The sequence below is a fragment of the Vigna unguiculata genome, chromosome 3 (genome assembly GCF_037176805.1).
Source record: "Vigna unguiculata cultivar grain cowpea cultivar isolate G323 ecotype 2 chromosome 3, ASM3717680v1, whole genome shotgun sequence".
Taxonomy (NCBI): Eukaryota; Viridiplantae; Streptophyta; class Magnoliopsida; order Fabales; family Fabaceae; genus Vigna; species Vigna unguiculata.
The window spans coordinates 6736770-6749654 of record NC_140794.1 but is presented as its reverse complement, the minus strand read 5'-3'; the positions used below and the strand labels follow the sequence as shown (position 1 = coordinate 6749654).

Sequence of the window (12885 nt, the reverse complement as noted above, 5' to 3'; positions counted from 1 at the left end):
CAGTCCACTGACAAATGTGAAAATTTACCAAATAACTTAAGATATTGCAGTTTCCAGTCAGTCTCCATTGATTCTCAACAGCCTTCTGAAACACTATGCAACCTTTTAAATGATTCACACATCCATTTTTTTCTTACGATATTTTGTTTGTGTTGTTCCATTAGGGGTTAGCACGGGCAAAGGTCGACAAAATCATACTGAATATCATAGCTCTCTAATAAATGAATGAAATTAAAGTAGAAACATACTTTGAATAATTGTAATGATCACAGTAACATTTCTTTATAGAAGCCTGAAGTTCCATGCTGCAGACACAGGCACAAGCATCATAATAATTTACCAGAAAATAATGCTAATAAAGGTCAAACATGTAAAATTTTATATAAATGTGTAATCCTAGAATTACGTATCCTTGTATGCTAATCCAAAATTAGAATATATAATTTGTGCCAATCTCAGTTTCCCAGAATCTAACAAACTTGAATCTTGAAGTCTAACAAGGCTACCTAGTGAATCTTTTTTCCACACCCACAATTCTCCACTAAGTCACATATGTCCAGACATATACTCAAATAATAAGAAGCTGAGGGTCTGTCAACAAAAGCTCCAGAATGGTATGAAACCTGAGTTCATTGTTCAACAATTCACTAGGATAGGCAACAAGGACCTGGGCCCAGGTCACAACAAGATGAAATCACCAATAAATGTAAATCTTCATTGTTCAAATTATCCTCTGCAACCACAAACTTCATCTTGATGAAACAGGACCATAATAGTTAGTTCCATAAAATGACATACGGCATTCATCATTGATGTTTCTGCCAATCAGTCTGAACTGAGCTGTCACTGGTGAAGGATTTACTAAAATAGCAGACAACATAAGAATAACTCAAACCTGCCTCTTCAACATGAACTCAGAAGAAAAAATTGGGATTTGAATAGGCTCCTAGACTGATTTCAACCAAATCATCAATTACTGATATCAGTTGTGCTGCTGAGTTAGAAACAAAGCCACAGCCCTCTATGTATAACAATGGCCCAAAAATAATTGAATGCTCCATTTTGAATTGACAAATGCAATCCGCCAACTGAACAGTTTGTTGACAATATCAAACGAAACTTGGATACTGCTCCAGAAAAAGGTCTAAGAAGCCGCTACTTCCATTGGTAGCAAGAAACCTATACAGCACTGCCCTCAGTCTGGATCCTTTACAAGAAGCTGGTCTGTGAATTAGTAGTGTTACACCACATAGTATATGGGAGCATAGACATACAAAAAGGTATGGGGTTGCACCATGGGCATCATAAAAGTAGGACAAACCAATTTCCAGATGTAATTACCTGCCGAAAATGTTTGAAGTCGATTTTGCTAAGCTTTGGTACATTGTATCCAGAGAAAATGTTTTATGTCAGGTTTCCCATTTGAAAGAAAAATGTGATGAATTTGAGAGGATAACAACGTAAACTAGAGCCATGTTCATGCGCCATCACTTGATTGCATGGCATTTACTAGAGTCTCAGAAAGATGTCTGTCAAGTGTTAAGCCTTTCTCCATCATCTGATCCCAAACCCTACAGGCCAGAGAAAGTTTTTTCCCCTTTATAAGCCCTCCAACTATCAACTTGAAAGTTACCTCATCAGGATACAAACCATTCCTCTGCATTTCATCATATAGACGCATGGCGTCCATAACTCTAGAAGCCTTACAGAATCCATTTACAAGTGCATTGTAAGAGATTACATCCGGATTTACCCCATTCTCCACCATGTCACGGAAAACACTATGAGCCGTATCAACCTTTCCAGTCTTGCACAGATGATCAACTACAGCAGTATAGAATATACGATCAGGAAGAATGCCCGCCCTTGTCATTTCATCAAGCAGTTTCTTAACCACTTGGATACTTCCTTCTCTTAGAAAGGCATCAATAAGTATATTAAACGTCACCATATCTGGCCTAATCCCCTTCCCACACATCTCTTCAAACAACTCATAACCTCTCCTAGTACGGCGCACCTTACAGAATGCTGTGATAAGAGTATTATACGAAACAACATCACACAGTCCTTTGGTCTGCATCCTCTCAACCAGCATCATATAAGCCCTGTCCACCATATTAGCCTTGCAAAAACATTTCAACAGCTCATTATAGCTATACAAATCCGGCTCCACCCCGCTCCGCTCCATTGTCTCCACCAACCGCGAGGCCTCACTCACCATCCCCTCGTCACAACAGTAATTCAACAGTATATTATAAGTAACCAAATCCGGCACACAGCCATTGCCGCTCATAAACGCTTTAATCTTCATCGCCTTATCAACCCTTCCCATTCTACAAAACCCATCAATCAAAGCATTGTAAACCAAGATATTAACCTTCACCCCACCCTTGATCACATCGACAACAAGCTCGTAGGCCAAATCAACGCGGCCCCCACCGCACAAACCAACAACAATAGCAACACAGGCTTTGTAATCAGGGCTCAACCCTTTACCAGTCAAACCACGCCAAACCCTAGCAGCCTCGTCGAAGCGTTGAGCTTTGCACAACGCGTCAACGATAATAGTATAAGAAACAACGTCGGGCTCTCTCCCCTTGGAGGGCATGGAGTGGAAGTGTTCGAGGGCGGTTTCTAAGCGATTGTGGCGGCACAAGAAGCTGAGGTAAGTGTTGAAGGCCCAAATGTCGGAGACGAAGCCGAGAGCGTGCAAGTCGGAGAGGAGGTCCTGGATGAGGGGGAGGTTGTTGGGGGAGGAGCAGAGGGCGGAGATGAAGCGGGAGTAGGTGAACGGGAGGAGGGAGAAGCCGCGAGGGATGACGTGGCGGCGGTAGTAGTGGTGGGCAAGGTGGAGGCGGGAGTGACGAAGGAGGACGCCGATGAAGCGGTTGTAGTCGACGCTGAAGACGCGGCAATTGGATTGGGTCATTTGGTCGAACAGGTGGATGGCGTGGTTGATGAGACCGGCTTTTACCAACTTGGATATGTGAGAGCGGTAGGCGAGGCGGTGTGCGCCAATGCTGCTCTGATACATATCAGATTCAGGGGTTTCCAAAGGCATAGCAGCAGCAGCAGCAGCAACGCCCAAACCAAACCCCGATTCATTCACCTTCTCTCTCTATACCTCTCCCACTAAATAGTAATATTCGTTAGTTCGTTCCACGTTATGAGTTATGAACGCAACAACTACAGTCATGAAGAGGCACGCCAACTGTTTGTGCGTGTGTTTCTTACACTTGGTGTCAGTGTTGGTTGTTTGTTTTCCCTTTGCTTGTTCTGTTCTCACTCCATCTGCAACAAAAAGGGAGTGAAGGGAAGGAAAATCCGTTTTTTTTCCTTCTTTTTGTATGACGCTGTGACTGTGAACCATTCAAAGCCTGATTGGGCTGGGACTTGCAGGTTTTGGGGCTTAAGGAACACTGATGGTTGCTACCTCCTGCACCCCATTTTTTTTTTCTTGCACCCTTTAATTTCTAAAATACCCATTTTATCCTTGAGTCAATAGTAAAGAGAACCCATTTTTTCCTCTCCCCCCACCCTTTGATCCCTTGAACCTACCAACACTATGCACTTCAGTCTATTTTTCTCATACTGTGTTTTGGAATAACTATCCTTCAGCTTATGCAGGAGGTGACGAAGGAGTCATAGGTGACACGTCACACCCATTCTTCCTCAACAAAACCATTAGAGATACCACCAAACAAAAACTCTTTCATTTTGTTCAAACAAATGTTTTTCTCTTTCACTCACTCTCCATTCCTCTTTTCATTTTCATTAGTGGAAAGCTTCACAGAAACCTTAGATCAAATGAAATAAAGTCCAAATCATGCATTATTGTATTTTGGAACAAGTGTTCTAAAAGATATTTCTAGATTCAAAAAATACTTTCCGCAACATTGTTTTGAAAATCATTTTCGGATCCTGGAAATACATTCTAAAACACCTATTTTGGATTTTTTTTTATATTATACAAGATATTTATAGATTCGGAAATAACTTTTGGAACAGTCATACCTAAATATAAAAAAAATAAAAAAATCTAGAACAAGTGCTCCGAAAAATAATTTTGGATTCATAAATACCTTATGAAAAACTTATTCCAAAACTTTCTTTCTTATATTCTAGATTTGATGTTTTGTAATACACTTTTTGAATCCAAAAATACCTTTCCCACATCCGATCCAAAAAATATTAAAAAAACTAAGATGTAGGAATTTTTATTATATTTTTAATGATGAATAATAGAGTTGTCAAAGTGGGTTACAGCCCAATAGTGAACCTGATCTATCACGAGTTCGGACTGGATTGGATTGAAAGTTTTTAAAAAATTTCATATGGGTTAATTTTTTACCCGACTCATTCGGGTAGAACCTGTGATAAGTTGAGTTGGTTCACGAAACTCATCCACAGATTAAAGGTTACACAATGTTTTTGTAGTTCATATGGGTTGTGTTGTTTTTGTAGCCAACATATTGGATTGGCAAATGCAAACCTAATATTTTTATAATTTTGATTTGTATCTGGGATTGAACATTATTTTAGATTGTATATGGATTGTATTAAAGTATTTAAATTTTAATCACAATTATAATTTAATTTTTTTGGGATTGAAGACAAAATAATTGTATTTTTTTAAATTAAGTTCAACCTGTTTAATCCACCAACTCGTGATGGACTGAGTCAAGTTCAAATTTTTTAACTTACTAATAAGTTAACCGAGTTGAGTTAGCTCACTAAATGATCAACTCATAGTGAACCAAATTGAACCAAGTCAAGTGACATTTGACCATTCTAATGAATAGTTTGGACAAGGTGTAAGAAGAATCACCTAACTTTCTAAATATCTAATTCACAGTATAAACATGACGTTATAAATTAAACATAAGATAACTTTATCTATTTGACTTTAATCTTATTGTAATAACACAACCTATACATACAACTAACACACACACAAACACACACACATATATATATATATATATATATATATATATATATATATATATATATATAATTAACTTTACTCTAATTAACTTTTTGAAAAGTTAATATAATATTCAATTCAACTTCATCTCACTAAAGTGCATATATGTTTCAAAATAAAATTTGGTTGGTCAGAAACTTCTTAGAAATGTCCAAACTTTTAGACTCTTTATAGAGTAGGTAGATTTCTTTCATAAACACAAGATGTTGTTATCAAAGATCTTCAATTTTTTCTGTCTATAACAAAACGTTCAAATAATTTCATATTATTATTGATAACCAGTCAAACTAAAACTGTTAACAAAGTTTCGATTAAATCAAGATTTAAAATCTTAAATTAAAAATTGATCCAACCAAAATTGAGACGTTATTTTTAATATTTTTAATAAAATAAACACATGTAATGTATTCAAAAAGTTTTTTAAACTAAAAATTTATAATGTATTATAAAATATTTTTAGATTGACTTTATCCGTAGCTTCTAGTTTATGCTAACATAAAAATCATATTTTTTCTTAAAGTTTCAAAAATATTTCTTGTAAAACGTTTAAAAAAATAAATTTAATAAATATTTAATATTGAAAACTTAGTTAAATTAACTTTGATCCATTATATGTTGATAGGACGATCATGGATTTTGAGAAGTAATAATAGAAATATTATTAACCATTCATAAAAATAAGTGGGTGGATTTAATATGATATATTTTTTAATAAATTAATTGAATAAATTAATTTATAGACCAGCACTATCTATAAATAATTGATAGATTTATTATTTTATCGAACTATAGTGGTTAAAAAATGGTTCATTGAAACACATTTGTAAATATGTTTTACTTAAATCATAAATTCAAAATATATAACCATGATTAGTTACCTACCTAATCAATAGCATCAACTTAATTTAAAACTTTGATTTTTTTTTATATCTAAAAATAACATTTTTACTGAATATAAAGACCGAAAACTGTAAGGATTTTTTAAAACAAGTTATTGTAACTATATGTTTTAAAAATACCTATAATATTTCAAAAATAATAATTTAAGTTAGATTTTTTTTGTGATGAAAAAAATCAGCTATATGTTCGGGAAAAAAACTGAAAATTATAAATATTTTTTTAAAATAAATTACTTTAACAAATCTCTAAATTTTTAATCTATAATTATTTTCATATAACTTGTTTTGTATATATATATATATATATATATATATATATATATATATATATATATATATATATATATTTGTTGTGATATAAAATATACTTTTCATCCTATTTAAATAAAATTAATTACATTAAAAATATTAAAAATAAAATTAATTTAAAAAATATTATAATTATAATCACATATATTTAAGGCACCTCAGTTACTATTGCTTTGACTCATAAAGTCAAAAGAAACAAATCAAAATATAAATGTTTATTATTATTATTATTATTATTATATATATATATATATATATTATAATAGTAGTATATTTAAAAATAATTATTTAAATAAGGTTATAGCAATTAAATTTATTCTTCTAAATTTAAATATTGAATGCATTTATTTATATTTGTATCGTTCTTGTAGCACATTTTACTATTTAATTATCATTATTTCATAATTTTTACATCCAAAGTATAACATTACTAATTTTTTTAAAAATCAACACATGAAACCTTGCCTAGTAATGAAACTCATGACTCACACATAAACATAATCTTAATCAAACATCAAACTCTCCGTTTTTAAAGGAATGTTTAATTATTCGGGATAGTACCTAATTTAGTAGGGATGTGTCAATCTAGTCTATTTTTTTTTAAATATCAATTGGATAAAAATTTTAGAAAAAATATCTCAATTACGTTGTTAGACAAAAATTATTAATGTCATCAATGGCATGCCACATGTCTATTAATGGTTTTATAATTTTTTTTACTTGTTTACTTTTTTTAAACTTTTTGCAAAAAAAATGCCACATTTCAAGTCTTTGGTGTGACACGTGACAATTCAGTGTCACGTGACATGTCATTGTCTTGATTTCAATTTGGTCCTCATATATGTTTTTCTTATTTAATTTAGTCTTACTTATGTGTTTCTGATTCAATTTTGTTCCAATTTGTTTCAATAATTAAAATAATTTTTAATTCATTCTTTATAAGATTAAAATTAATTAAGTAAAAATATTTTTACAAAACTAAGTATTTATATTTATAGTGTCTCTCTCCAATTTTTGAATTTATTATTTGTATAAATATTATACTAATTTTTGTTATTAAAATGATTTTTTAACATATAATGTATATTATTAACTCATGTTTTGTTAATTATTATTATTTTTTAAATAGAATAATATTGTCTATCTCCAATTTGAGATCAAATTTATTATTTGCATGAATGTTGTACTAATATTTTTTTTATTAAAAATGACTTAATAAAATGACTTTTAACACTACATTTTAATATAAATATCTTTACTTAATTTTTGTAAACATATGTATATTTAATTAGTTATAATCTTATAAAAAATGGATCAATTTTTTTTAATTATTAAAAACAAAATAGGTCAAAATTGATTTAGAGACACATGATTAGGGACTAAACTGAATTAGCAAGATATATACGGGAAATAAATTGAAATAAAGATAATGACATTTCATAGTGACACTGACACGTGACATTGTCCTACCACGTGACACTAACAATGTCACGTGTCATACCAAAAATTTGACATGTGACATTTTTTTTAAAATAGAACATTAATAAGAATTAAAAAATTACATATTGACACATGACACGTCAAGGAACCTAATTGAGGCACTTTCCAAAAGTTGGGATGCAATTGATATCTTTTTTAAAAGTGGAGACCAAATTGACACACCTCTACCAAGTGGGTACCATCCGAGTAATTAAAACTTAAAGCAAATTCAAGTACGATGATAATGAATTGAATATAAAAACATACCAGTCCAAAAAATATATTACATTCATCCAGCCAAAAATCAAAGCAAAATACAAGGATCTTCCATTTAACCATAACAATGTCAATCATGTTTTGTTGCAACTCCAGGGAGTCTTATCAAAAATGGTAGTGAGGAGCTTGGCCAATGCCGGAAAATAGAGGTTATGTGTGGCAGTGAAGGAATGACAAATAACTTTTGCAAGGACGAATCCGGGTGGGGACAACGTAAACTTTGACAAAGTGACATAGATTATGACGAGTGTAGCAATAGACTCTGAAGACTATAGTGAACGGCGACAACGAACAAAGCTCGCCAAAGATAAAAGTGTGTGGCTACTCAGGGGCAAAATTGAAAGCCTTGTCTGACGAGGGTTTGGTGCAGACTGGTGTGTGCGGTTGGTGGCTATGACGAAGAATTGTTGACGTCGTTGGTGGAGATGTAAACTTTAGGGATTGTCGTCGTTAAGAGGATCCTTGTGAGCTTCGTTCTTTTGTGCGCTTATTCTTTTGTGACGTAGTGTTTCAGAGAGAAAGAGAAAGAAGATGTAAACTTTGTTTGTGTTGTTGAAGGTTGAAACTACTTGGTTGATGCTAATTATTTCATTAAAATAAGTAAAAAATAGGCCAATGGGTTGGTCCATCCCATCTATCATAGGTTGCAAATCATTGGATCCGAGCTTAAACAAACAAATAAACTCAAAATGTTAGCTTATCCTATATTTTTATTAGTTGGCTTGTGAGCCAGTATGTCAAACTCGTTTTACCACCCTTATATTTTTTTTTTAAAGAATGAAAGTTTTACTTTATTTTTTATTCAGTTAAATATATCGGAATTAAATTTTTTTATACTGAAAATATATATTTGAAAAAAAAGAGTTCCTTTAATATTATATTTTTGTTTTGCAGTTAAACCATAAATATATCAAATCATGATAAAATTAAATTTGATGACTTTCAAGGAATTCGCGTAAGAAACTCGAAGACCAAATTTAATTATAGTTTTCTTTTGTTATTAATATAGCATTCTACTAAAATAGTATCTGATTTAATGTTATTATTTACAATTTATGCGCGTACTTCAGTCGAAGTATGCATTGATAATTTCTATAGTTTGACAAAACGAATATGATATCTTTTAGTGATGATATACTATAAATGTCGATAGCATAAAAAGAATTCTACATATTATAAACAAAACCATTCAAATTCATATTCTAGAACAAACAGCCAGTATTTGGTCGGTCAAACTTTTCTTTTCATTTGTAACATCTGCTGATAAAGAACAATTAATATAGTTTGACTACGAGATTAAAAAAACCTAAATATTTAAACTGTTTCAGAAACACAATAATGACAGCTATACAAATAAATAAACAATTGAACAAAAATGAAATTCCGTAGGACTTACTTCACAGGTTTTTAGTTCACATTAAAATTGAATCTTCATAGTTATAATAAAACTGGTAACATAATTAATAGGGGAGAAAAGAAGTCAATTAAAAATGTTTGACAGTAAATGCAGATTTTAAAGAGGCGAGTTATTATTATTATATTTGAGAAAAAGTGTCTCAAATTGAGGTGGCACTTTTTGGTCAAACCGAAAGACCATGACCATCAAATCCCACCTTTTTTTCCATTTCTGCAAACTCTAAATTCTTCTTTACTTCCTTCTCCATCATCGTTTTCTCCTCTGCAAGATCCTCTCTGCTAAATATTTGTGTTTGAATTTTACTATCCGTAAGAAAAAGGAACCGAGTCAGTGAGACACAATCAATCAGTTCAGGTGAGAAAAACTCGAACTTGCACCAAACACAACATTTTCCATTAACCATTTTACTCTTTCTAAGCTTTTTGCTTTCAACCCATTATTCCTTGTGTTGGTGGTTTGAAACCCAGTTTAAAAAACTCGCGTCTTGTCGATTACCCATGTTGGGAGAAGAGAGTAACAACGCCGACACCGGTGTTCACTGGAGAGCACATTCCAGATCAGTGTCTTGGACCGACCAGACTCCGGTGATCCGGAAACCGCCGCGATCCCTTCAGCCTCTTTGCATCAGAAAAGACAGCGTGAAGGAGTGGCCGAGCGCCGGCAGCGACGATCTCGAGGATTGGCTTCCGCCACCGACCCCAAGAGGGTCCACCAAAGGATCATCAAATTTGGGTTCGGGTTCGGGTTCGGGTCAATTTTTTCAGCTTAGGAGAGACAAGTTGGCTTTCTACGACAAGGAATGTTCGAAAATCGCGGAGCACGTGTACTTGGGAAGTGACACGGTGGCAAAGAACGAGGAGGTTTTGCGGCGGCACGGGATAACGCACGTGCTGAATTGCGTGGGGTTCGTTTGCCCAGAGTATTTCAAAAGCGACTTCGTCTACAAAACGCTATGGCTGCGGGACAGTCCCTCGGAGGACATCACAAGCATTCTCTACGACGTGTTCGATTATTTCGAGGATGTCCGACAACAGGGTGGGCGCGTGCTCGCACACTGCTGCCAGGGCGTGTCGCGCTCCACTTCATTGGTCATTGCGTATCTCATGTGGAGGGAGAACCAGAGCTTCGAGGACGCGTTTCACTTCGTCAAGAACGCGCGTGGCATCACCAATCCGAACATGGGTTTCGCTTGTCAGCTATTGCAGTGTCAGAAGCGCGTGCATGCTACACCCCCGAGTCCTAGTTCTGTGCTCAGAATGTATAGGATGGCTCCTCATTCTCCCTACGACCCTCTTCACCTTGTTCCTAAGATGGTAAACAACCCTTGCGCCCACGCGCTTGATTCGCGTGGGGCGTTCATCGTGCATGTTCCTTCTACTTTGTATGTGTGGGTTGGGAAGGAGTGTGGGTCGGTGATGCGTTGCAAGGCGCGTCATGCAGCTGCTCAGGTTGTTCGATATGAGAGAGCCACTGGGGAGATAGTTACCGTGGTGGAGGACGAAGAGGCTGAGGAGTTTTGGGTTGCTCTTTCTCACAGGCATGAAGAGGTGAAGAACGTGGAAACAACAATGGAGGTTGATGTAGGGATTGATCATCCCCGGAGAGTTGAGGAGTATGATTTGGACTTTGGAATTTTTCACAAGGCACTTGCTGGTGGGGTTGTTCCACCGTTTTCTTTGTCCAACGCTGGATCAGAAAATTGCCTCCCTTCTAAGGAAAATGGGTGGGGGAGATTCACTAGAAAGCTTTCTGGAGGTACCATGAAAGGGTTCACATCCTCCATTGAGGAGGAAAATCAGCACATGAATGTTGATCCTTTGCCTCCATCTTCTAAACCCTTTTACGATGAAGATGCATCTGACTCAAAGACTTGCCCTTTACTTCAAAAAGGTGTATCTTCATCTCCAGAGCCATTTTTGGCGTTCAAAAGGTCTAACCCGTCCATTGCAGAGCGCAGAGGGACCAACCTGCCACCTCGTACAATGCTACTCTCGACCGGGAAATCTTCCGGCAACAGTAAGATCAGAGTAAGATCTAAGTCAATCTCATTGCCTGCCCTGGATGATACTTTGTTGAGTGATGTTAGTTGCGAGCAATTCCACCGTGAAAACAGTGGAAAATAGTTAATTTCATATGATGATATCATCAGTGCCGCTGCTGCTGCTGCTGCTGAGGATAATGACAAAGGTCATTGTAATGTGGTACTGTGTCATGTAGGATAGCTAGGTTGTTATGCTTGAAGTAGAAACCTTATTGAAAAAAATTAACTTTATTACAATGCTTCAGTTTCTTGTTGTATAGATCAGCCATAATAGTTGGCTTTGAATATTGGTGCATGCCTCCTGGCTGGATTAAACCTGATGTGAATCTCCAATGAAATGAAAGGCACATATATAGTTAGATCATATAAATGAGAGAGATTTATTTATTAGAGTCACAATTTCATTTAAATTTGTTTTCTAGTATATTGATATTCATTCTTATTTCGATTCAATATTAATATTGTGAATTATAAGGTGGAGATGGTCGTTTGATGTATTGTAAGTTTGTGCGTCTTCATATAAATTTACTGATTTTATTGATTGATATTGGCATATTTTAAGTTTATGTTTTTGAATTATTATAACGTGACATTAAATAATTTTGATAGCAATGTGAAAACATTAAGCGAATGTTGGCGATTATTTGTCAAAATATAGAATTGGCGAAAATTCTACTAACGTGTTGATCAACACTTGGTGCAAGTTCACAATATATAAATCACCATTTGGAATACAAAAGTAATTATGAAAACCCACACCAAATGAAATATAAGCAATCGAAAAATTATAGCAATATTATAATTTCTTGTACAAGTCATCGAAAATACCGAAAAAATATATGACACATAAACACTAGATAAAATCAAAGAAAAATTTGTTAAAACTTGAGTAACAGACTACATCACATAAAAACAAAATTGAGTAACAATTAATAAATTAATAACCACACATGCAATGACACCTCAATTACATGACAGTAATATAACTTAAGTAAACATATCATATTTTTTTCTTAGGTCATATTCTTTTAAACAGATTGATTGTTTGAAAGAAATAGCAAGCGAGGATTCGAAGATTTATTCACCTTTTAATTGATTTGCAAGTGATGGAAGGAGTGGTGGAAATGCAGGATTGTTACTTTTTTCCATCTTCTCTCATGTAAAAGGATTAGCATGTGAAAGTTACACTTTTACAAAAAAGACCCTAATTTAAAAGATAAAAAATGCTTTCAAATTAAATATTAATTATGTCATAAAAAAATAAAAAAATAAATTTATTTTTTCACAATAATCATTAATATCTAAATATTTAATTTTTATTTTCAAAAAATAAAGGCATTATTTTAAAATAAATATTCTTTTTTTCAAAATTAATGAATAATAATGTTAAAAAAATTAACTCATCTAAAATTCATTTCATATTTTTAACAAGGGCAATTCAGTCAATTTTATTTTTTATCTATTAAAATTTTCTTTT

The 12885-nt window shown here is 33.9% G+C and overlaps 1 protein-coding gene and 1 pseudogene across 2 annotated transcripts; one reads left to right on the top strand and one right to left on the bottom strand.

The window, feature by feature from the left end:
* Positions 1–356: 356 nt before the first annotated feature.
* Positions 357–3327, bottom strand: LOC114175626 (Pentatricopeptide repeat (PPR-like) superfamily protein). Its single transcript, XM_028060391.2, has 2 exons — positions 1342–3327; positions 357–1224 (listed from the first exon to the last, which is right to left on the bottom strand). The coding sequence occupies exon 1, from the start codon at positions 3059–3061 to the stop codon at positions 1478–1480; it is 1584 nt and encodes a 527-aa protein (XP_027916192.1). The 5' UTR covers positions 3062–3327; the 3' UTR covers positions 357–1224; positions 1342–1477.
* Positions 3328–9418: 6091 nt separating this feature from the next.
* LOC114177548 (protein-tyrosine-phosphatase MKP1 pseudogene) lies at positions 9419–11888 on the top strand (annotated as a pseudogene). Its single transcript, XR_014993607.1, has 2 exons — positions 9419–9721; positions 9835–11888. The product of XR_014993607.1 is annotated as a protein-tyrosine-phosphatase MKP1 pseudogene (transcript).
* Positions 11889–12885: the final 997 nt, after the last annotated feature.

What these genes read in the sequence shown, in the direction of transcription:
- LOC114175626 (XM_028060391.2), bottom strand. Translation starts at nt 3,061, where the DNA reads ATGCCTTTGGAAACCCCTGAATCTGATATGTATCAGAGCAGCATTGGC.